Below are 23,362 nucleotides of genomic sequence, written 5' to 3' on the forward strand. Positions count from 1 at the left end.
CCTGCTTCACTTTGTTCCATTTGTGGGAGATTTTAACATACTAATTGTTGGGTTCTCGAGGCCTTAACATGGATGAACAAAACAAAATGATACGCAGCAGAAGACTTTTGTGAAATCGTAACGGCATCAACAACAACATTAAAACGAGTACCTTTACACGGATCGCATTCGTGTTTTCTTGGATCCCGGAGTGAGCCGAGTCGAGCTGCTCACGTGTGCAGTCTCTAGACATATCCACGCGGTCCTCGACAAGTCGGATCTCCGCCTCGTTGACGAGCCATGTTCTTTCTCAGTTGGTATCATTACGTTGTCCCGATCACATCGGTGAGGGAGAGGGGGTGTTGGGAGATGGGAGAAGAAGGGAAAAGGACCGTGAAAAATTCTGGCCTTAGTGAATTTTCTTCAGGGCCTTCTCCTATTTATACTAAGCAGGTATTTTCATAAAAAACCCTAAAAATTAAGTGTATCTTCTGACATCCAAAATATCATTTGCGTGTGACCCTCTAGGCCCATTTATCAGTCTATTTAACGACGCCAACGGCCTAATAACCTTTATTTGCCTTCTAAATTAATTAACTATATCATCATATAGATTAATTAATGTCGGATCAATTTCACCCAATCGATAGGTGGAGTCTCCAACTTGTGGGGTGCCAAGCTACACCTTGTGTCCTAAAAGATACAAAGGAGTCTGTATCGACTCACTCATGGAACATGTTCGTCATCAGTTACTATGTATGTATAATCCCTCATCCACTTGACGCTTCGTGGATGACTTAGGGTATGGTCAACTGTCAAACCCTAATCGGTATTTCACTGCCTTGGCTGAGGACTTCATCGCATCATCTTCCTTGAGTTGTCACCTCTTATACCGAGGGAGGATGATCCCACCTTGACCACTCAATCATCTTCAAGAACTTCTTGATGTACCTGAACTAAGACCACTTAGAATCCCATGATTAGAGACTCTTTGGCCATAGCCAAAGTACAATCGTCCGTCCACAAGACGTCTTTGGTGTCTCACGTCTAAAGACCACTTACACAACTGTGACGTGAATCAACCTGATTGACAGTTTGGTAAAATACCATTCAAGGATTCGTACGAATCAATTCAGTGAACTCTTTCCACTAAAGAGCACCCACTATCTATCTTTAGTATCTCCACACTAATGGCTATGGGAACGGTCATACTGATCATGTGAGTGAGGCTAAATAGTGCTATTTTATCCGGATACTTCAATGTCATTCACGTATCCTTCGAAGAGGAATGTTTAGGAAACATGCTTAAAGAATAGTGATCTCCGTATTAGGATCTCATCATAATTCACTAAGTCCAATCATGTATTCATGGACTTCATTATAAGCATCGCACGTGCACTATAATGAATATGTTAATGAACATGGAACGAGAATCGGAATGTGTGATTGGCTTGACGGCCACATATATCTCTATCATAAGGGCCCCTTCCCATGACGGCAAAAATGTGGGCACGGGATGCATCGTAGTGCGACGAAAATAGGATGAAGAGAGCAGAAAAACACAAAACATGACAGAGAAATGGTGAAAATCAAAAGTAACAAGTGAGCATCGTCATCCTAATGTCGATTACAATGGCGGGCGGCGTGGATGACGTCCTTAATGATCCTTGATGGCGTGCGCCATAAAAAACCCTAATGAATTCAGTTTTACTCATAAAGTAATTTGACTAGTTAGTATGAGCAAGGGTCGTTTCGGCAAGGAACATATATTTGGGTTTAAATACTCTTTGAATGATGATTCAAGAGGGTTGAGAGGAGATATGTACAAAATAGGAGACTCTGTTGTGATGAATAGGAGGTGGTGAACGGGTAATAATAATTATTCTATAATATGACGAATATGTAGGAGGATGTAGATCTATCAATAGGAAATGAGAGAGTAAGATAGATGAAGATGTGAAGTGGCGATGGATGTAGAAGATGAATAAGAAGATAGGGTAATTAAATGGGTGATGGATATGAGTGGTTTTGGATGGATGAAGGTGGAATAGAATGGTAAGAAGAGATGAAAATGACCTAACTGTTGGGTTATGGTGTCGTGGTTAAATAAGAGAAAACAGTTTTTCTATGCTACGGAAGTGATTATCTATTCAAAATTGATTCTTAAATGAATGCATTATATGTACCTTGTGGAGAACTTCTTCCACCCTTGACTTGCTCTCTTTATTTTTTTCCTGAAACCGTTCACGTACTCGGCCTCTAGACGTATCCTCATGATCAAGTTCTCTTAGATCTCCACTTCTTCTCCAGCTCTTCTTGAAAATCTTGTAGCCTTACTTACCATCAAGACTATATTCTCTTTGATCTTGATAACATGACAAACGCATGGGTATTTACATACATTTTAGATGATTTTGGTACTATTAATCTAAAATTTATCATGTTATTACTTGAACTAACAGAATATAAATTCCAATGCTTTCACACTATGGTTATTTTTGACTAACCTCCTTGACTCCTTTGAATTCTTAGATTCACATGTGCAGAAATTTACAGGAATGACAAGATACAACTCTTCAAGAGTGTTGTATCTTATTACTTAGTGACTATGAAAAGGGGCCTGAAGGGAGCAAAGGGTGTTGTGGGCCTTCAAAAGAGAAATCTGAGGAGATGCGCCACAACCTGGCCTGCCCATTGAGCTATCAAAAGCCTTACAAAGAAAGAAGATGAAGATTACAAAGGGAAGCTCTTAACCCATGGAGAAAAAGAGGCAAAATAGCAATAAAATAGAATAGAAAATGCTCAGAGGGGTATTTTAGTAATTATGTCGACGTATAAGTACTCTTTCTCTCCCTCATTGCCCCTCATTCTTGATGTGCTCTAGCAAGTGACTGGACAACAGGACAAGGCATATTTCAGATACTAGGTTTCTCAACCTGCTTGATGTAAGTTTATTGAGGCTTTCACTCAATCTCAAATCTTCTTTGCATTGAAAAACGCCTAATCCTGGCATAATATAAGGATCCAACTTGAGATGAAGCATTGAGGGGTAAATAGACTTGCATTGAGATTTTAAGAACTTAGATGTCCATTTTTCCATCATTATCTATCCAATTTTCCTTTAAATCCATCACTTTCTCACTCTAAACATCTATGTTTCCTATTTTCTCTCTATAATTGACTCTTTATCTCTCTAGACCTTCATCCATATCCCTAATGTGACCCCCCAAAATTTCTTTAAAAATCACAACCATTTCCACCTTGAAATTGCATTCCACATTCTTCCTACACCCTTTCTTCATTTTCTCTCTCTATTTCTTCATTTCAACATTTTCTATCTCTGGACCTGTTATTATCTCTCTCTAGACCTTCCATCATTCGTTCCTCTTGAAATCCATACAAAAACCAGTTTTTTTTACACTTTGAGGGCTATATTTCCCATCGTCACCCTTGTTGTGCAGTGTTGTGAGCTGTACAGTAGTGCGCATTTGCCAGCATGGCTCTCTGCCCGCTGGTCACGCACGTGCAGCAGCACACCCAGAACACAGAGAGGAGCTCCCTCTCTGAGTACTTACCTGATTTTAGGCCAAGTCCAATAGGGACTCAACTGGTTCGAACTGGTACGACCGGTTAAACCAGCCTAAAAAAATAATGGTTTTTTTGTTTCTTTAGAGTTTTAAATTTTTTAAAAAAATCAGGAAAAATCCTTAAAACTAATATAACCAATTTCCAGTGATTTTAATATTTAAGAAATCTTAAAAATCTCTAACTATTGTTTTTATTATTTGTAGTGGTTTTTGGTGCAAATTTAATTCTAGAAAAATCAACAAAAATATATTTTATACTTCTGGAGATTAATTAAAATTAAAAAATAGTATAAATATTTTTAGTGTTTGTATTTGTATTTCTACTCCATTTTAAATCATAGAAAATCATATAAATTAACCAAAAATCCCAAAAATCTGAGAAATCATATTTCTCGCTATTAGACTCATTGCTTTCATTCCAACACTTAAGAAAAAAGTCTTAAATTATTCTTCCTCTCTATGGATCTGCCCCTTGCTTGCCCTATGTTAATTGTAGAGTACTTAAGTGAAAATTTTTCATAAATATTGCAGTTAAGTCTGGATTGAAACGACGACATAAGACCCCAAAATTTGGACTTATCAAATGGAAGTTATTCCTATTAGATAAAACGATCATAAAGCGATGCTTATATTTTGCAAAATATTATATTTATGGGATTTGGTTATGTTTCTAGGTGGACGGAAGATATTCCTACTAGATCAAATGATCATTGAGTGATACTTATACTTTTTCAAAATAGGTTAGGGTGTCAAACGGCAATTATAAGTGATGGGGTTAGTAACTTCAACAGTTCCCAGTTCAAGGGATTATTTGAACAAGGACTCCATAAAATAACTACACCTTAATAGCCCGAAGCTAATGTACAAGAGGAGGTGAGCAATAGAGATTAGAATATTTTTTAAGAAAATCATAAAGCCAGATTGGACTGGGTTAGTTGACTCTATAATGCTGCATGGGCTCATATAATTGCTTAGAAAATGCCCCTAGGCGTGTCACCCATTAGGGTAGATCACGTAAAATATTTCCACTTTTTTGTCAAGATTGATCATAACACATATTGGGCTATCAGGAAACTAAATCACTCTACAATTTTTCAGGCAACAATCAAATATATGAATTTCAGGAATGGAGGAATGAAGCCTATAAGAAACCTCCTATCCATAAGGCCGTGATGAATAACTTCCATCACATGGCCTTGAGATTGATAGAATTTGCATGAGAACATTTAAGTCTATTTTTTGGAAACTTTGGCTGTATTACTCACATCTGAAACTATTTACAGGGAGATTTAGATCTATTAAATGGGGAAGCCCTTCCCACTCATGGAAATTCTGGTGCAGTTCTCATTCTGGCCAAATTCAGGGAAAGTCTTCAAGGTTGGTAATATTGTATTTTGTGGTTATTTGAAATTCAGTATATGAATGCGAGCTTGAAAAATAATCAGAGACTTCAAATTTTTCCAAAGCTTCAAACCATAATGTGGGGAATATAAAGTATCTGATATTTTTAACACCCTAAAATGAAGATATAATGTTATGATCATAACATGGTACTACTTGAATACACCAGAGAAATAAGGACCAAGTTTTATATGATACAGCAGAGTGATACCCTGAAAATTGAGCATCAAAGAAGATCACTGGACCTGTTAACCCACTCGTCCACCGATGAAAAAACAAATGACTCCTAGAGCAAAAAAAATTTGTTGCATGCAGAAAATTGATGGGATAAAATAATCAACCAGCAATAGCCCCAATGTCACAACAAATACTATTGTGTAGAAGGAAGATGTCCTTAAACTTTCTCTGAGTAAATACTATTGTTTTCTTGATATCCATCTTTCAGATATCTTTGGTCATTTTGAGAAAAAAATGTACTTACAACCATTCCATCCTCCGTAATTCGCAGACCACCAAGTATATCTTTACCCCATCATTTCCAATCTAATGTTTATTCTGAGGATGATTTTTGGAGTTCTGTAATTGAAGCTGAAGTATCAAATAGTTTTCTTATTATGACATTACCTTTGTGTTGTTTGGTATTTGCTCCTGCCAATCATGCACCTGCAAAGAAACAAAAAAGTTGGACGGCAGACCAGCGATAGAGATAAAGACAAAATAGAAATGAAGTTTAAGATGAGGAAGGAGATGCATAGAAAGATAGATGTAAAGTAACAGTCAGCCGTAGAGATAATTTCAATTAATCGAAGAAACATACAGATTAATAGAAATAGAGATACAGTTACTGCAACAGAGATATAAATTGGAATGGAACTATGGATAAAGTTGATAGAGAAGGAGAAAGAGAGAGGAATAGAGTAACAGTTAGTGATAGAGACATATAGAAAGGCACAGATAAATAGAGAAGTATAGATAGGGATGAAGTTACTGCCAATGATATAGATGCGGTTATACCTATTGCCAGAGATAGAGGTGAAAGAGTCGCATTTTGTGATAGAAATAGAGTGCCAGTTTGTCGCTGATGTATATTGATAGTATAGAGACAGATATATATATATATATATTGGAGTAGAGTTGAGATCAGTGATTGACAAATAAAGATCGATGGAGATGGAGAGGAAGATAGGGATAGGGTAACATTTTGTGATATAGGTATATTGCTAGATATAGAAACAGATAGAGAGATAAAAGATCTCACCTGTTGTGTGCTTGCCGTCATGAAACTGAGCATTCTTGGAAGATTTGAAGGTCTCAAGGAACTCACGGGCACGACGGAGCTCTTCTTTCCTTCGGCCACGATCCCACCCATGCTCAGCGGCGAGGATCTCAATCACTCTTGGCAAGGCCCGCCCTGCGGCATCCGTGTCCAGGAACACTAGTCGCGACCTCCTCGCGATGAAGTCTATGGCAGTCTCACAATACTCGTATCTGGCACAGTAGGCCACCTCTGCCTCCAAGATCGGGTACCCATGTGCCAGTTTCTTGCCCAGATTCTCATTCTGTACATCAACATCATTGGAGTAAAGACCACGATAGTCTTGATGGAGTCTAAACTAATGAAGAATCACACATTGGCGAAATGATCAAATATTTTCTCAACATGTCGGGCTGAATAACATCTATTATCCAATCTTACCCAATTCTTTACCCAAAATATTGGGAGAAGGATTCAGAGTAATAATTCAAAAATACCCGACTCTTTCTGAGTAAGACTTGAGTAAAGATTCAAAATATTATACTATTATACTCAGGACGAAGTTTTGACGAAAGACTTCTCCAATGATATCAGAAAACGTCCGGAAAAAAATATTAATGATTCGATCATGGTTGAATGAGACGGGCGAATATCTGAATTAAGATTTGGATAAAGATTCAAGTAAAGATTATGACTAAGAATTGAAATTTTGAGAGAAGAACCTGAGCGATGGCAGCGACTCTGTCAGCGAGAGTGCCATAGGCATGGGAGAGATGCTTGGCGAGGGAAGTATCCATTACACCAGGCACAACCTTCCCGTTGTGGCTCTTCTTCATGCGGATGTAGTTTTGGGCAAGAAGAGTAAAAGACGATGGCTCCCATCCATCCCCCCCAACCATGACTAGTTTACTGGTCAGACAGCCATTTGTGGGCCTCAGATTCCCAGATTTAACAGCCGCATCGACCACGTCCTCGGCCATGCTGCGAATGTTTACGCTACTGATCAGACGATTAACCATAAAAAACAAGTGCTCAGGCAAAATAAGTGGGGTTGGCGGATGATGAAAAATTCATCATTGCCATCATCATCATCATCATCATCATTCTCGTGACAAGGGCAAGGATTACAAGGTATCAATTGTTGCTGAGAGAGAGCCAGCATTAAGACAAAATAATATATTATGTAACTTATAGTCATCATCAATCATCATTATTTTATGATACTAGCTGCAGGCCAATGACGAAGACGCGAAGACTTATCATCCAGGATGCTGAACCAAAAGAATGAACACTAACCTTCGATATGTGGTCCATTTCCCACCGGTGATGGTGATCAAACCCGGAAAATCTTCAACAACAACATGATCTCTCGAAATACTCTCGGTATTCTTTGCATAAGGGTCAATGGCCAACGGCCGGATGCCACTCCAAGCCGAAAGAACATCTGACCGCCTTACCTGGGACAACTCAAGATCAATTGAACTCAACAAAAAAGAAGAATGGAAATTCCAGGTCAAATCAGCGAGAAAGCCTCCACCTTAATGGTAAGGTAATCACAAATGGCGTCTAGTATGAACTGTATCTCATCTTCATGGGGCTCTGGGAGGTAGGTGATAGCAGTGTTGGAGTCTGTAGTTCCAGCAATTGTTCTTCCAAGCCACGGCAGCATGAAGACGACACGCCCGTCTTTGGTCTTGGGGACAATGAGGCCCATTCCTTCTGGGGAATAATAATCCGGAAGAACAATATGGACACCATTGCTGGGGCAGATCATAGGGGTCGCGTCTTTGTCCGCCATTCTTCTCACCAAGTCACAGAAAGGTCCAGCCGCATTAATCACAACTTTGGCATATGCGTCAAAAACTTTTCCTGGTCAAAGTATTTTTTCAAATGTTGTTATGATTGGAAATGACGAAGATAAGGACTGCACGTTCAAGGCGTTTAATGTTCATACAAATGATGTAATCACTGGAAGAAATTTGATCAACACTGCATGTTCAAATAAAGTCCAAGAATTCTCCCTCTATCAACAGATAAAATATTAGCATATCGGAACTCTGGAACCATTTAAAAAATACATTATTGCCCGCTTCTCAAGTTTAGGAAAACTATTAAACAATGGAAAATTATACCACCTTCCTGCAGAGCTTAATGATTAAATATCTTTCATCTAAACTAAATAAGTATAGTTCAATTTTTTTATAAACAATTTAATCATATCAGATCAGTTCATCATAAAGAGATAGATATGCTTTAATAATTATGCGCATAGTATGGACAAATAATCGTGATTCTAACAGATAATTGGACCCATATGCAAGCACGTTGTTAAAAGTACCTGATAAGTTATCTCGAACCCGAGCTCCAACTATTCGACCAGTCAAATCATCCTTGATAAACGATATGACCTCTGCATGATTAAGAACTGCAGCGCCAGCCAAGGCAGCCGTGCATGCTAATCCAACATTGAGGCGAGAGTCATTCATTTGGCCATCATAGTAAACAACTGTTCCTTTCAAGCTTTTATTGGGCCCCTTTCTGGCTAGGGTTGGGAAAAGTTCTACAGATTCATTTGCAGAGTAATATCGTGATAAATGCAACATATGCCGATTGGCAATAAAATCATAACACTTCAAACCCAACCAGTAGTATACTACCTCAAACCATTCAAAACACGGAGTCATGCATGGTAGAGGATGACACAAGTGTGGAGCGTTGTCAATGACTCTTTTACGTTCTTTTAGGGCATGAAAAACGAGTTTCAGCTGCCCATAGTCGAGATTGAAGACCGCCTTCTCTAGGTACCGAACCCCTGTTAGGAAAGGGAGATCTCTTGAATTACGTTATCAAGTATACCGTTTTATTTTTAATAGGAATTCACAAGAATTTGGAAAGGCATAATGTGAAAAACAGTGCAGGTGATCAGTATAACTTTGAGAAAAATCAAAATATATTTCTTACTTCTTCAATTTTGCATAAAGGCTTGAATAAAAAGATATGAGTGGCAAAACTCTCACAGCACGAGAAAAGAAACCTAGAGTTAAAATTGTAACTGCTCTTTGAATATCATCATTCACGTCATGAATGAGAAAACGGCCACAAGAGGAAAGTCTACGAACCATAAGATATGGTGGGTAAGAAAAAAACCCCAAAGAAGTTTAGCTAAAATTCGGAGATAAATATATGATACGAATTTATCTTGTAGACGGAAATAAATCGGAGGCACCAGGAAATGCTGTTCTAGATATTGATAAAAATGAAAATATACCGGTAATTCCTGCTTCTTTATGCATCATGATAAAGTACACATTCGTTTCAACGATAGAAATTTTACAGTAGCTCACGTAAAAGAGGACAGTAGTTAAGACAGAAATAAATCAACGTGTTTCTGATTTTTACGAATAATAATCTTCTGCAGAGAATATACAAAACTACAATAATGTGACGAGGTGCAAAACAAAGTCAAGCTAATCATAAATATATTGACAAGGAAATGAAATAACACCGAAAACTTGATCAATTACGAAATTTAACACATATTTCTCTGACACGAAATCGGACAGGAATCCCTAAGAAGCATCGAATTAATCAAGCCTAATGCAAATAGAAAATGCAAAACAAATGAGACGCAGAGGAGCCGTAACACAACGCACCACATGAAGCGTAAGAAGACAGATCAAATGTGCAAGGATCTTGCCTCCGTGAATGAGCTTGGTGGATCGAGACGAAGTCCCCGACGAGAAATCCTCGCGTTCGACGAGACCGACACTCAGCCCCCGGGCGGCCGCATCAAGCGCGACGCCACAGCCGGTGGCTCCTCCGCCGACGACGAGCACATCGAACGGTTTAACAGCGCTGGATCCCATCAACGACGATCGCTGAACCTCCCGCGATGGCACCACCACCGTCGGATCGGCGATCTTCCTCCTCAAATTCTCCAATGCGCCGCCGTTGCCGGCGTCGCTCTCGGAAGAAATCAACGAATTGGGCGAGATCGCGGCGGCGCTTCCGATCGCCGCCACCAGCGCGCCGGCGGCCCTCAGGCGAGCCCCCGCCATGCCTCGAGACCAATCAACAAGACAACGGCTACACGTAACGTCTCGGCTCTTTAAATAGGGGCAATCGTGCCTCGATCGCCGTAATGGGCCGAAAAGGCCCACTTGAAACAAAGGTCCGGGACTGACGAAATTTCGTCAACCGTCTCGTCCGTCATCCGTTCGTTCAACTTTCTCTCCGTTCACACCCATCCCAAAGTTAAAGAGCCTACGTTTTAGGGATCAGCACGCGTTATCCGTCACATCACACGTCACCGTGGTGGAAACATGATTGATGATGCGACGGTGACAGTGACCGATGACGAAGTGGTCGTGACACGGACGTGACGGTGACGGGGTGCCCAGGGCGCGTGACGTGACGGAATGGCCGTCACGGATGATGGCCATGAAGGAATTTTTTAAAAGTTAAAATGGACAGAAAATACCTATACAAAATCATTATTTATAATATTTCTGACGGCTGAGATTTCGCCCCGTGACGTGGCCATTTTGATTTCCTGGCATTTTGCTCAGAAATCCCTGTTTGTTTGCGCGCGTAAGCTGATGCCGCCTATAAATAATTAGAGATATACCCCTCCGTTCAATTCGGGTTTTATTCGCATCACCAGTGACAGTGACGCTGTCACGGTGACGGGGACATGACGGGACGCCCTATGGAGGGGCAGTGACGGGAACATGACGGTTTTTTTTGCATATGCTGGGACGCGTGATGGGAAGGTGACTTGACGAAAGTTTCATCACGTCACCATCTGTCATCTTTCGTCATCAGTTCTGTCACGTCCCAGACATGGCATTCCCTACTACATTTTAATAAATTGGGATGACAGCAAGTTAGTGCCGGATGGAATGAAAAGTTTGACAGTTCAGGACAGTTTTAATCTTATCCAGCGTCACCCCTTTTTTGGGTCGTCCCAAACTGTCCCGTCCTAGAGCTGGTTCGCCACTGTTACCATGGGATGAAAAATGATAAAAGTTCTGAATCATAGAAGTTCTAAAATGTGAGGAAAAAAATTCATAAAATCATACAGTTCTTGAATTAATATAGTGGAATTTTAGTACATTTGTCCAACGTCCGCAGACAGGACGGTTTTTTTGTCCCTGGACGAGAAAAACAGACCCGTCCTTGTTCCGGATATCCATTTTGTCTCACATCCGAGGCTCCAGACAGGAACATTTTTTTGCCCAGGAACGAAAAAACAATGACGCCCTCACCTTGCTAGAAAGTTGAAACTTTATTCTCACCTGAATGATTGTATATCATCCTTCCCAATTCCGATAACTAAAGGACAGCATAAAAAACAATTAATGAAACGGCATATCAACAGAAAAACCAGAAACTACTGGCGCTCAATCTGGATGGTGACATGGCTGATGTTGTACTCCCTGCGGATGTACCCGATAAGCTGGTCCAGCACCCAATCCGCATCGGCGCTCGGGGCAATGGTGACATGGCATGCCAGCAGGACCTTGCCGACGGTGATTGCCCAAACGTGGAGCTCGTGGACCGCCACGACACCCTCCACGTCACACATCCCTCTCTCCAGACTGGTGGCGTCCACTTCTCTCGGCGTGGACTCCATGAGCACTTCAAGTATATCCCTTAGAAGCTTGATCGTCGTCGTCAAGACCACCGCCGAGAACGCCAGGGTGCACACCAAATCAATCACCTTCCACTGCGGCTTCCACCAGATGACGGCCCCTCCCACCATCACTCCGATGCTCTGTATGCAGTCCCCGAGCACGTGGAGGTAGGCCCCCTGCACGTTGACGTTCCGCTTCTTCTTCGTCGTCTTCGTCTCTGCCTTTAGAAGAGCCTCCTCCTCCGGAATGGTGACCGTATGTGCGTGGCCATCGTCACCTTCGTGCTCGTGGTCATCATCGTGGTCGTGGTTGTCATGGTTGTGGCCGTGGTCGTGGCCGTGGTCGTGGCCGTGGTCGTGGCCGTGGTTGTGCTCGTGGCCGAGGAGGAGGGCCATGATGAGGTTGACGAAAAGCCCAAAGGCGGCAACACCAAACATGAGGGAGCCATGAACCTCACCGGAGGGATGGAGGAGGCGGGCGACGGCCTCGTAGACGAGGATGCCGGTGAGGAGCCAGATGAGCTGGATGGAGACGAGGGCACCGAGGATCTCAATCCGGAAGAATCCATAGGACTGACGTGGCGTCGCCTCCCAGCCCGCCGCCCAGAGCGAGAAGAGCGAGATGGCAAAGGCGGCGACGTCAGAGAGCAGGTGGGCTGCATCGGTGAGGATGGCCAGACTGTTGGCCTTGATCCCGCCAACGACTTCCACAGCCATGAAGATGACGCAGAGGACGACGGCGATCAGGAGCTTCCTCATGGAAGCATAACGTTCTTGGGCGTCTATGGAGCCTGATCCGGCCTCAGAGAATCCACACGGGGCGCCGCTACAGATCTTCCGAATCCCCACGTGGACGGCATCTTGGGAGACCTCAGCACCAACCTCCATGATCTGGCCACGGCGGGGGCTCTCTGCCAAATGGTCCTTCTTCTCGTCCATCTAAGGAGGCCAAGGAGAAGAGTTAAAAATTCGGAGATGCTGATTTTATCTAGCTAAACGCCAATAAGAGAGTCAAAAAACATGATGAAGGGTATACATTAGTCCCATGTCGTTTAATCGCTTTAAACATAAATTGATAATACGAAAGACAAAGTGCAAACTAAAAATAAGGAGAGAAGTTGCCAGAAAATGATTAGCATGAAGAACATAGAATGACATTTATGAAAAAAAATGACAGCCTAGAATTATTGGTAAGTCGAGGACTAGAGAAGAATCAGAAATGACGAAAGTCTAAGCTCCATCATGATTTGGCCAAAAACACAAGGGATCTCCACTTTCGGACGAGATGTATATGACACACAACCTCTCTTAGGGGTATCTTCCCCATTGACCTGTACAGTAGGTTCCCTTCAAATACCAATAGTCTGAATTATCTTACTAACTAAAAACAGTTCCATCTGGAATATAAACAGATAGCTAGTGGGTCAATTGATATGGCAACTAGCTGCCATGGGTTGTCAAGTATCAGGCGAAAGCTCTGAACTATACAAAGCATTGACTAAAAATGGCGGCCTAAAGAACTATAGTCATTGCATGGGAAATCATCAATATTTAGATTCACCAAATAAACATAAGTCATTGAGGTCGTTGATCAGGGATATTAAAACCTAGACGAATCGGTAAGAAACCATAGTCAGGAATCTACACGATCAATAGAAGTATCGGGGAAGAGAGTGAGAGAGAGAAGGATGCCGCAAAAGAAAACCGGAGATCCGTTTCCCATAGTCGAAACTAAAACACAGAAAAGAAGAAATTTGCTCACAACGAAAATTATAACATTCCAGCCAATCGTCTGCAAATAAAATAAGTGCCACAAAGAGAGAAGGAAGCAGTAAAAGGAAACCGGAGATCCGTTTCCAAGAATCGAAACTAAAACACAGAAAACAAGAAATTTGCTCACAAGGAAAACTTCAACATTCCAGCTAATCATCAGCAAATAAATTAAATGCCAAAACACGAAGCGATCGATGTTTTTTTTCCCTCCAAGAACAGGATCACCTTTAGAGAGTAGTGGTCACAGAGAGACACTTCGGCGACAGCGGGGGAAGCAAGAGAAGCGGAGAGATCACCTTCTCATCTGATCGTAACAGAAAACCCACAAAACCCTAAGACGATAAAAACCATACACTCTATTTTAAGGGACTGACAAGGAATAGGGGCATATCTTCTGCTGCCCTCGAATTGATGATGATGGGACAGAAGAATTGATGATGATGATGATGATGATGATGATGATGATGATGATGATGATGATGATGATGATGATGATGATGATGATGATGATGATGGGACGATATTCAAATAGGATTCAGACCTCGTGAATTTCCTTGACGTTTTGTGACGAGATGGACTTTACAGGGAAGCGAGGGGGCAACAATTCTGCCCTCCAATAAGACAAAGTGGGGCAGACAACGTTCAGTATCCTTCCATTAAGATAATCTTTCTTTATCGAATGAATACTGAGCCCTAGAGTATAAAAAATTCGGTCGACAGCGAAATACAACTGTACAAATGCCGGAATCGACGCAGAATTTTAATTGCAAACCCTGATCACGACCGCGAGCAATAATCCGCGACGATTTTTTAAAATGCGGTCAGAAAATCAATATTGAAACATCGATTCTTACGATGAAACAACCAGCTCGCAATTCGAATGATGCGTAGAAATGTGACAGAGAATCGTGGATTAAACAATAAAGAACAAGAAAACGGATTCATAGGGCAAGGATCCTCACCTTTCACTAGAATTTTGCGCGGCTGTGACGAGAAGAGATCCCGACGGGAAGATAAGCAACGTCTACGGCAGGCGGGAATTTCAGCTTCTCTCTGATATTGGACAATCCGATATCCAGAAAAGAAACCCGATTTCGGATAGTGATTAAAGAAACGAATATGAACTTGTGGCAGGTATTGGATATTGGGATGGATATTGCCATGAAAATGACTAATATGGATACTTAATGTTAGATATTGGACAATCCGATATCCAGAAAAGAAACCCGATTTTGGATAGTGATTATAAGAAACGAATATGAACTTGTGGCAGGTATTGGACATTGGGATGGATATTGCCATGAAAATGACTAATATGGATATTTAATGTTAGATATTGGATATCGGATATCGGATATCGGATATCGGATGGCATATCACATCGAAGTCACGGTATCATGTGCTTGCCTTATGGTATCCACGTGCTTGACTTATGGTATCACAGGCTTGTCTCGTGCTTAGGCTTTGCGCACGACGTGTACGTGTTTAGGTCCAGGCAGGCTAGTTGTCCACTTATTTTCAGACACGGACTGTTTAGTCCCCAGCCTCCACCCATTTTCATTAGGCCCCCATAGTTAAATGCATATGAGTCAGAGACTCAAAGTGAGAAAGAAACATGGGAGTCTCTTTCTTATGTTAGAAAACTCTAATGACAAATTATGAAGTATTAGCTTGAATTATAGTATCTGATTAGTATATAAAATGTAATGAAGAGTATGTATGAGTCCAATATTTGTTTTTGGTATCCAAAATTGGCATCCAAAACCTCATGACGCAAGCTGATGCTGATATCAAAATAGATATCAATAGTGGATGTTGTTACTATAGCAGCCGATATTTGGTGTCGACATCTAATATCAGGAAATCAGTTATGGTGGAGACCGATTTTTCCTCTCTGATGTTTGTTTCAAGATTAGAGCCAACATTAACATCCAGGATGTGCAAGTATTGACTATAACGATTTAATAGTCACGTAGTGATGAATATTATGTAATCGTTAATCCAATCACACTTTCATGATTTATTGAAATTCACAAGATGAATATTTATTCATTATTATATTACCATGTAATATTTACAAGGAATTCCTTGATTATGTGTCATAAATCAGCGAATTGTGATGAGATCATAATATAGGTATTACTAGTCTTGAAGCGTGTATTTTAAATATTCATATTCATTGGATACTTGAGACAGACATAGAATTATGTGGATAGAATACCTCTGTCTGGTATTACTCATATGATTAGTATGGCTAATCTTGTTGCCATCAATGTGGAGACACAAAGGATGTACAGTAAATGTTCTTCAGTGGAAGAGTTCACTGAAGTGATGTGTATGAATCCCTTAATGATATTATACGTAAGCGTTAATGAGGTTGATTCATGTCATGATTTTGTAAGTATCCCCATTAACATGAGACATTGAGGACATCTTATCTATAGATGACCATGTTTTGAGTAAAACATGTATTAGCTCAAACATAGCAAAAAATACGCAAAGGTGATTCAATGGCCAAGACATATCATCTGTCCTCGATATAATATGAGATTAACTCGAGGAATAAGATGCACCAAATCCCTAGAATGGGTAGTACGAATAGTGGAGAAGGTTTTCTCAAATGATCCAGATTGCACATATATACTAATTGAATGACAAATTAGAGTTTCGCGACTAACCATACTCAAAGCCATTTGGGAGTATCACACAAACAAGGGGACTGTACATACATGATGATCATTGATGGTAAGGTTTCATGAGAGAGTTCAAAAATAATTCCACATCTTAAAAAATATAAGGTGTAATTGGTCATTGCACGGGCTGGAAACTTAACCTATCGATTGGGTTAAATAGATCATTGATCTATGAATATATATGTTGATATATTTATTTAATAAGAGCAGTCAATATATACTACTAGGCCTTTATTAATGAGATGGATATATGGACCTAGAAGGTCACACTCATTACAATTAAAGAACATTGGAAGATATACTTTATTAATAAAGGTTTTTTTATGAAAAGTTCACAATGACTATAAATAAAGGGGGAGGGCATTTTACATGCCCATGCTAGCCAGATCTGCCTTATCATTCGTCATATTATTGCTCAGTCATTCCACAAGTACTACTTGACGGTTTGGAGATCAGAAAAATCTTCAATAAGAATTGGGAAGGAGAGGAGATCTAATAATCTTTTGATCATTTGGATATTTCTAGAGGTCGAGCATGTGACTTCTAGACACTCTCCTAGGGAGCTAGTCAAGGGTGAAATAAGTTCCCCAAAAGGCACACAAAGTATAATTTATTTTATAGATGAATTGAGAAATGGGTCATTCACATTCCGTCGCATTAGAAAATATTTTTCAGGCTATAGACTATAGCCCCATAACTCAACACATAGAACAAATGGGCTTGAAATATCATCCATATTAGATTGAAGAGGGGATGATAGATTTAAGGGGCAAGTTGATGGCAGACCTCGTTGAGGATGGTGTCTGGTCAGCACCAAGTATGATGGCTCGGTACCAAAGATAGGAAGTGGTATCGAACGTCGATGATGTCGTCGTCCGACGGAAAAACCCTAACGGGTAAATGTAACTACAACGTGATGAAGATGCGTCCAATGTGTCGTACGTACAAGCTCCAACTCGAGGGAGGCGCCAAGCTCCGAGCTTGGATGGGGTCGCAGGGTGACAGCGACGGCGGCCTCTCGAACCTCGTCAGAGCGACAAAGGCATCTACGGTCGAATGAAATCTATATGTAGTGCTTGCACATAATGGAAGGACTTGTCCGTACCGGTAAGACACTCGTGATGTCATAGTTTCTCTCAAATTGCCTCACCAACCTAGCCCGAGCGCGATGAAGTCAAGACGAAAGCATACTGCAAGTGATAATTAAACGAGTGGAGGGAGGATGGTGTACCTCATCGTCGGCGTGGCTCATCGTGCAGGAGGGTCGTCGACGATTGCGGTGGTCGGAGCAGGTGTGGCGGAAAGGCGCTGGAGAGCTAATGGCGGCGCGACTGGCGATGGGGATGCCGAAGCGCTCGTAAAGTGGCGGAGAAGAGGAGACGGTAAAGCCACCACAGAAGTGACGCGGCTCGAGCAATTCTTCTGGGCTCGTCGGGCCTAACGTGCGCTAGTCACCCCGGGCAAGTCACGTAGCAGGTGCGAGCTGCGATGTTCCTTCACAAGCGGGAGAGGGGGGGTCTCGCCAGCGACCGGTAGCCGGAGGCGGGTCAAGCCGACACGAGCCGATAGATGGCGGGAGCTGGACCGTCGCCTCTGCTCCGTGGGTCAGGTGGGGAAGCTCTCGGTTGAGGTGTCGCAGTCCAAGACCGGTCCTGGTCAAGTGAGGCCTCGATCAAGGCCCCAGTCAAGAGAACGCGGTCAAGGGAGCGTGCTGCTGATTGATCCCAGATGGTTGGATGCACGATCAGGGTGGTCCTGTTGACTGACTCCCGAGCGGTAGCGTTCATGATCGGGAGGGTCCCCTAATCTAACCTGACCTACGAATCTAACCTGGCGCATTAGCGACCAAGGCGAACCCCCGGCCTAGAGAATTTGCGTATGGATGACTCCAAGTCGACTGAATTCACAAACCAGGTGACCGTCAAAGATCCTAGTGATGGCGGAACCGGGAGTCAATCAGGATCCTAGGCCACCCACGGTTTGGAATAGTGACTCGTGTAACATCCTCAGGCTGAGGAGAGATCCAATTTGGGGTCCTGAATCGTCTGCGTCACAAATCGGGTGCGATTGGGCTCGCCCGTTGATGGCGGAACGCGGGCAGGACGGTTGTTCTTGCTGCGATTGGGGAGGATGATTCTCTCTAGGTAGAGGGGTCCAGGGTGGAGGATTGGGGATGGATGAGGGTGGAGGTCGATGGATCTCCCCCTTCTTCCTTCTGGTTAATCCCCTTTCCTGGCAGCTTCACGGGCTCCTCTCCTCCCCCCTTGTTGATTTCTCTCGATGGTGGGAGTGTGAGACCAAGACACTAACACAAATTCTCGTCTAGTTAATTCCTAGTCTAAAGACTTAGAGCGCCCCCCTCTTCCCTTATAAAGGGGAAGGTCAATTGGGCCCCCTAAATGGGTCAACAAAACAAAAATAAAAGGGGATTGGGTCCATTAGGGGGCCCTTATATATTGGGCCCCCCATTACAAAATAGAAGGAGAATAATTAAAAATTAAAAGAAAAGGGGAAAGGACTAGAGGCCCCCTCCCCATGACGATGACAACGCGCATACGTGACGTGTCCCAAATGCGACGAAAACAAAACGATGAATATGAAAAAAAATACAAAATACAACTAAGATTAGTGAACCCTTTGGGCTAAGATTAGTGAACCCTTTGGGCTAAGATTTGAGACGGCGTGCACCATCAAAATTATTTGTATTTATTTTTTAGGCCATAATATACCAAAAAGCTTAATATCCTCAGTAACCCTTTGGGCTAAGATTAGTGAACGGATGATAAACAGATTGGGATAAAATCTGATTCACTGTCAATCTTGACCACATAAATCCAAGGGAATAGGGACCTTATCGTCTCCCATTATGCCTTGTTCATATCATCCTCTTGTTGGGTTTTCAATGCTTGCTCGATTATCAGAAATAAATATACACAGCAAAACCATTGAAATTGATTTTAATCTATATAATACTATTATGTTATATGGAATTGGTTCAACTCTGACTTTCCTCCTCAATAGATTTTATTCAAACCATTCGCATGTCCAGCCTTTAGCCATATCCATGTGATCCTTGTGATAATGGATCTCTTATTGTTCTTCTTCAGTCATCCATGAAGATTCCCTTTAAATGCCTATCACCAAGTCTCACTGGGTGAGGGGGACTATTAGAAAGGAAGAAGACAAATGGGGTTGCCCAGATCAGGTAGGCATGGGAACCTAAAATGTGTCCCCACTATATTTATACTTATTTAGAAACCTTTCATAAAAGTTATTGTAATTTAAGTTTATCCACCAACATGCATAGATCTTATGTATGATCCTCTAGGCCAATGTGTCAGTATGATCAAATAGTGTTATTCTTTATGTATAGCTAGGTGTCCGTATTCATTATCCATTGAAAACATGTTTAGACACTACTGATCATTGTATCATGATATCACCACAATTCATTGAGCATTTGAACAATCTAAATACTTAATTTTAAACATCATTGTAGAACAATAATAAATACATATTTATTATATTAAATATATATTTGATCATTCTCACTTATCACACTTCTATGTCATGTTTAAGCTAATTTAAATGAATGTGTATTTACCATCACACTTCTCTTTGATGTTTACAATGAGGTCCTTAAATACATGAAATGAATTGGCATATTTTGATATCCTTTTAGAATGATATTCTAGGTAGACAAGGAACTATCCAAAAATAATAACACTTGTCTAATCCCACTTATATGATGATTATGATTGATCTTGCGGTCATTAGTGTATATGCACTATGGATGCACAATGGGTGCTCTATAAGGAAAGAGCTCACCAAATTTATTTGTATGAATTCCTAAACGATATTTTTCCTATTGTCAATTAGATTCATTCATGTCAAAATCTTGTAAATAGCCTAAATCCTAAGTGATGGAAATATATGTGGCTGATAATCTCAATTTTAGGGTTAAAATTCGTCGTTGGTGATTGAGATTATTCAATAAAAATATATTTAACCGTACTTGAAAATACTTAGTTAATGATGAGTACGGATCGTCTCCACAGGGAACAATGATTAAGGAATTACTTTCTTAAACTAGTGATGACCAATGAGAGGATCGACAAAAACACGATTCAAGGATATGAGCTAGTGATATCGATTAAGAAGTACTTAATTTATATGTTATTTTAACTAGAATAAAGAGTACGCGATTATGACGGACACGATGATGAACGAAAGTATGAACGAGGATAGTGGTTGGATGTGGAGTGGTACGATGGCAATGATAGATAGACAAGAGAATGGGGACGTAATTAAGTGGAGTGATAAATGAAACGTTGATGAAAAACTATAACTATGATAACGATGATGTTGGGGGAGAAACAACGTAAGGCGAAGACACTTACCTTAGATCCTTACGTTCCGCCAGGATCACGGCGTTTGCGAGTGCCGGTAAGCTCCCCCTCTTCTCTTTTGTCTCTTCCCACACACCCAAGACACCAAGAACACTCTTGATGGATCTCAAAACTCACTCTCTTTCAATCAGCCTACAAAAGTAGGAAGCAAGTTCAAGATGATTTTTACAATGATCCAAGCCTCTATTTATAGATCAGAGGGTATGGATAGAAAGAGGAGGGGAAGATCAAAAGTTATGGCTCTTGGAAGTTGAAGTAATCCTAGCCTTTAATTTATTCTCTCTCCTAATCAATGTCATCGGTTTCGTGCCTGTTAAGAAGTCAAAGCACTTGGTATTCTGTGGCTTTTCGTATTTTGTGGCTTTTCGTATTCCGTGGCTTTTCATATTCCGTGGCTTTTCATATTTCGTGGCTTTTCTTATTCCGCGGCGTTTCGTATTCCATGGCTTTTCGCATTCCCTGCCACATGTACATGACAAAAGGACAAAAAAATAAAGGAAAAAATCTCTTTCTCGATGCTGACTTGGCGGCGCATCGGTGCAGCACGTCACCCTATGCCATAAAAAAACCAAAATACTTAAAATTTTATATTAAATCCAATAAAAACCCAAAAAATATGTATAAATATATTTTTTGACTCAGAAAAATCATATCTTTCCAATTTTAATATCCAAAAATTCCATAAAAATCATATTCTATCCCAAAAGTTATATTCTTTTAGAATATATTGTTATAAAAATTCTAAAAATACAGAAAATTCAGAAATTTGTTCTAAAAATAGATTTACTCATTTTAAGCTTGATAACATGCAAATATGAGTAATTTAATGCATAAAGACACATAAATATAATAATATAAGGCACTAGAAATGCATGTTATCAGTGGCCACCAAGCCAACCACACATTCCTTATATCGATATATGTTCATTAATAAAATTTATTCATCATGGTGTGTGATGCTTATAATGTAGTCCATGAATACATGATCAGATTTAGTCAATTATTATGAGGTCATAATACAGAGATTACTAGTCTTTAAGCATGGGTTCTAAGTATTCATATTCGAAGGATACTCGAGAAGGACATCGAAGTATCTAGATAGAATATCACTATCGAGTCTCACTCATATGATGAGTATCACTAGTAATGTAGTCATTAGTGTGGAGACACTAAGGATAGATAGTGAGTGTTCTTTACTAAAAAGAGTTTGCTGAATTGATCTGTATAAATCCTTGAATGGTATTATACCAAACTTTCAATTAGGTTGATTCACATCACCCTTGTGTTAGTGGTTTTTAGACTTGAGACACTAAAGACATCTTGTGGACCGATAGTTGCACTTTGCCTATGACCAACGAGTTTTAAATCATGGGATTCTAAATAATCTTAGTTTAGGGGCCTCAAGAACTTCACGAAGAAGAGTGAATGGTCAAGATGTGATCTTCCACCCTCGGTATAAAAGGTGACAACTCAATGAAGACAATGTGATGAAGTACTTGGCCAAGGTAGTGAAATATCGGAGAAGATTTCTTCAATGATATTTGAAACACATCAATACTAAATCGAATGACCGATTAGGGTTTGACAGTTGACCATACTGATAACTTCAAATTCGACTAGTAAAATAATGGTTTTATACTTAATTTTACTTCATTTTTTTATTTTCACTAGCATTATTTACCATTTAAGGATACAATGAGAAATTTATGATTTATTTTCCTGAGCTCTATTTTTATATATTTTATTGATTTTTGAGACTAACCCCACTTGACTCCAAAGAGTCAAGTGGATTTCTCACATCTTATTGGAGTTTTATTTGATAGATAGGACTTAGGTAAATATAATGGTAAATTTGAGATACAAATGGAAGGAACTTAGAAATCAAATGGATAATGAGAGGGGGGCCCAATACACAAGAAGCTCATTCTAGAAGTCCATTCAAACCTCCCTAAAGACCGGGTCAACTAAAGGCAAGAATTGTAGAATTAACCCACAATTTGAATTTGAATTTGAAATATGAGAAGGAAGGCACATGGGTCCAAGCTGGAAATCAATAAATCTTAGCCCTCAAATCTCTTGAAATTAAATGTAATGTCTAGGAGCATTAGCTCACTTCTATTTATTCTCTTCTCCCCTCTCTTTGTGTCTCATCTTGTATTTTTTCTCCCTACTTGTTGTTGAAATCCTATTGAATCAGTGATCTATTCTTGTTCTAAAAGATTGTGGGAGAGAGACTTCAAGGGTGATAAAGATTCTTAGAGAAAGAGCACCACTTGGCCCTTGGGGGACGTGACAACAAGGTTCGTATGATCTTCTGAAAGTTAGATTTAAAATTTCTCATCATTTATATAGATAAAAATTTCAGAGGATATCCTAAACTTCAAACTTTGCAACGCATTAAACGACACTCAAAAATTCCTCTTGTAGCAAAAGTTACAGCGATTTTCGTCTACTACTTGTTTATGCCGCAATTTTATTGCATGAAGTGAGGACTAAGGTTCTATTTATCTTTAAAGTTTTTCTTGCCCTAAAAAATCTTAAAAATCATAAGATATTATTATTAGTTATAATAAACAACATAAATACTTATTTTATTAATTTAAAATAGTTTTGACTAGTTTTTGTCCTAT

The 23,362-nt window shown here is 40.4% G+C and overlaps 2 protein-coding genes across 5 annotated transcripts; both read right to left on the reverse strand.

The window, feature by feature from the left end:
- Positions 1 to 5,049: 5,049 nt before the first annotated feature.
- SDP6 (FAD-dependent oxidoreductase family protein) lies at positions 5,050 to 10,290 on the reverse strand. Of its 2 annotated transcripts, XM_078583957.1 has the most exons (8): positions 9,920 to 10,290; positions 8,561 to 9,034; positions 7,760 to 8,091; positions 7,519 to 7,679; positions 6,945 to 7,203; positions 6,226 to 6,526; positions 5,592 to 5,630; positions 5,050 to 5,179 (listed from the first exon to the last, which is right to left on the reverse strand). In XM_078583957.1, exons 1-7 carry the CDS (start codon positions 10,278 to 10,280, stop codon positions 5,623 to 5,625), a joined length of 1,896 nt encoding a protein of 631 aa, XP_078440083.1. In that variant the 5' UTR covers positions 10,281 to 10,290; the 3' UTR covers positions 5,050 to 5,179; positions 5,592 to 5,622. The 2 variants fall into 2 exon arrangements, with proteins under 2 accessions (XP_078440083.1, XP_078440082.1); XM_078583956.1 differs by lacking the exon at positions 5,050 to 5,179 and having other exon boundaries at positions 5,293 to 5,630.
- A 1,200-nt stretch (positions 10,291 to 11,490) lies between these two features.
- Positions 11,491 to 14,711, reverse strand: LOC144710301 (metal tolerance protein 1-like). Of its 3 annotated transcripts, none has more exons than XM_078584031.1 (2): positions 14,593 to 14,711; positions 11,491 to 12,796 (listed from the first exon to the last, which is right to left on the reverse strand). In XM_078584031.1, the coding sequence occupies exon 2, from the start codon at positions 12,794 to 12,796 to the stop codon at positions 11,615 to 11,617; it is 1,182 nt and encodes a 393-aa protein (XP_078440157.1). In that variant the 5' UTR covers positions 14,593 to 14,711; the 3' UTR covers positions 11,491 to 11,614. The 3 variants fall into 3 exon arrangements, with proteins under 3 accessions (XP_078440157.1, XP_078440158.1, XP_078440156.1); XM_078584032.1 differs by lacking the exon at positions 14,593 to 14,711 and adding an exon at positions 14,172 to 14,272; XM_078584030.1 differs by lacking the exon at positions 14,593 to 14,711 and adding an exon at positions 13,856 to 14,102.
- Between the last annotated feature and the right edge of the window lie 8,651 nt (positions 14,712 to 23,362).

The sequence above is a fragment of the Wolffia australiana genome, chromosome 12 (assembly GCF_029677425.1).
Source record: "Wolffia australiana isolate 7733 chromosome 12, ASM2967742v1".
Classification (NCBI taxonomy): Eukaryota; Viridiplantae; Streptophyta; class Magnoliopsida; order Alismatales; family Araceae; genus Wolffia; species Wolffia australiana.

Bases quoted from the DNA above. Each gene is read 5' to 3' on its own strand.
- SDP6 (XM_078583957.1), bottom strand. From the start codon at position 10,280: ATGGCGGGGGCTCGCCTGAGGGCCGCCGGCGCGCTGGTGGCGGCGATC. The intron at 7,680-7,759 runs GTGGAGGCTTTC...GAGTTGTCCCAG, and splicing joins GTGATTACCTTACCATTAAG to GTAAGGCGGTCAGATGTTCT. The intron at 7,204-7,518 runs GTTAGTGTTCAT...AAACATTCGCAG, and splicing joins AAATGGACCACATATCGAAG to CATGGCCGAGGACGTGGTCG.
- LOC144710301 (XM_078584031.1), bottom strand. From the start codon at position 12,796: ATGGACGAGAAGAAGGACCATTTGGCAGAGAGCCCCCGCCGTGGCCAG.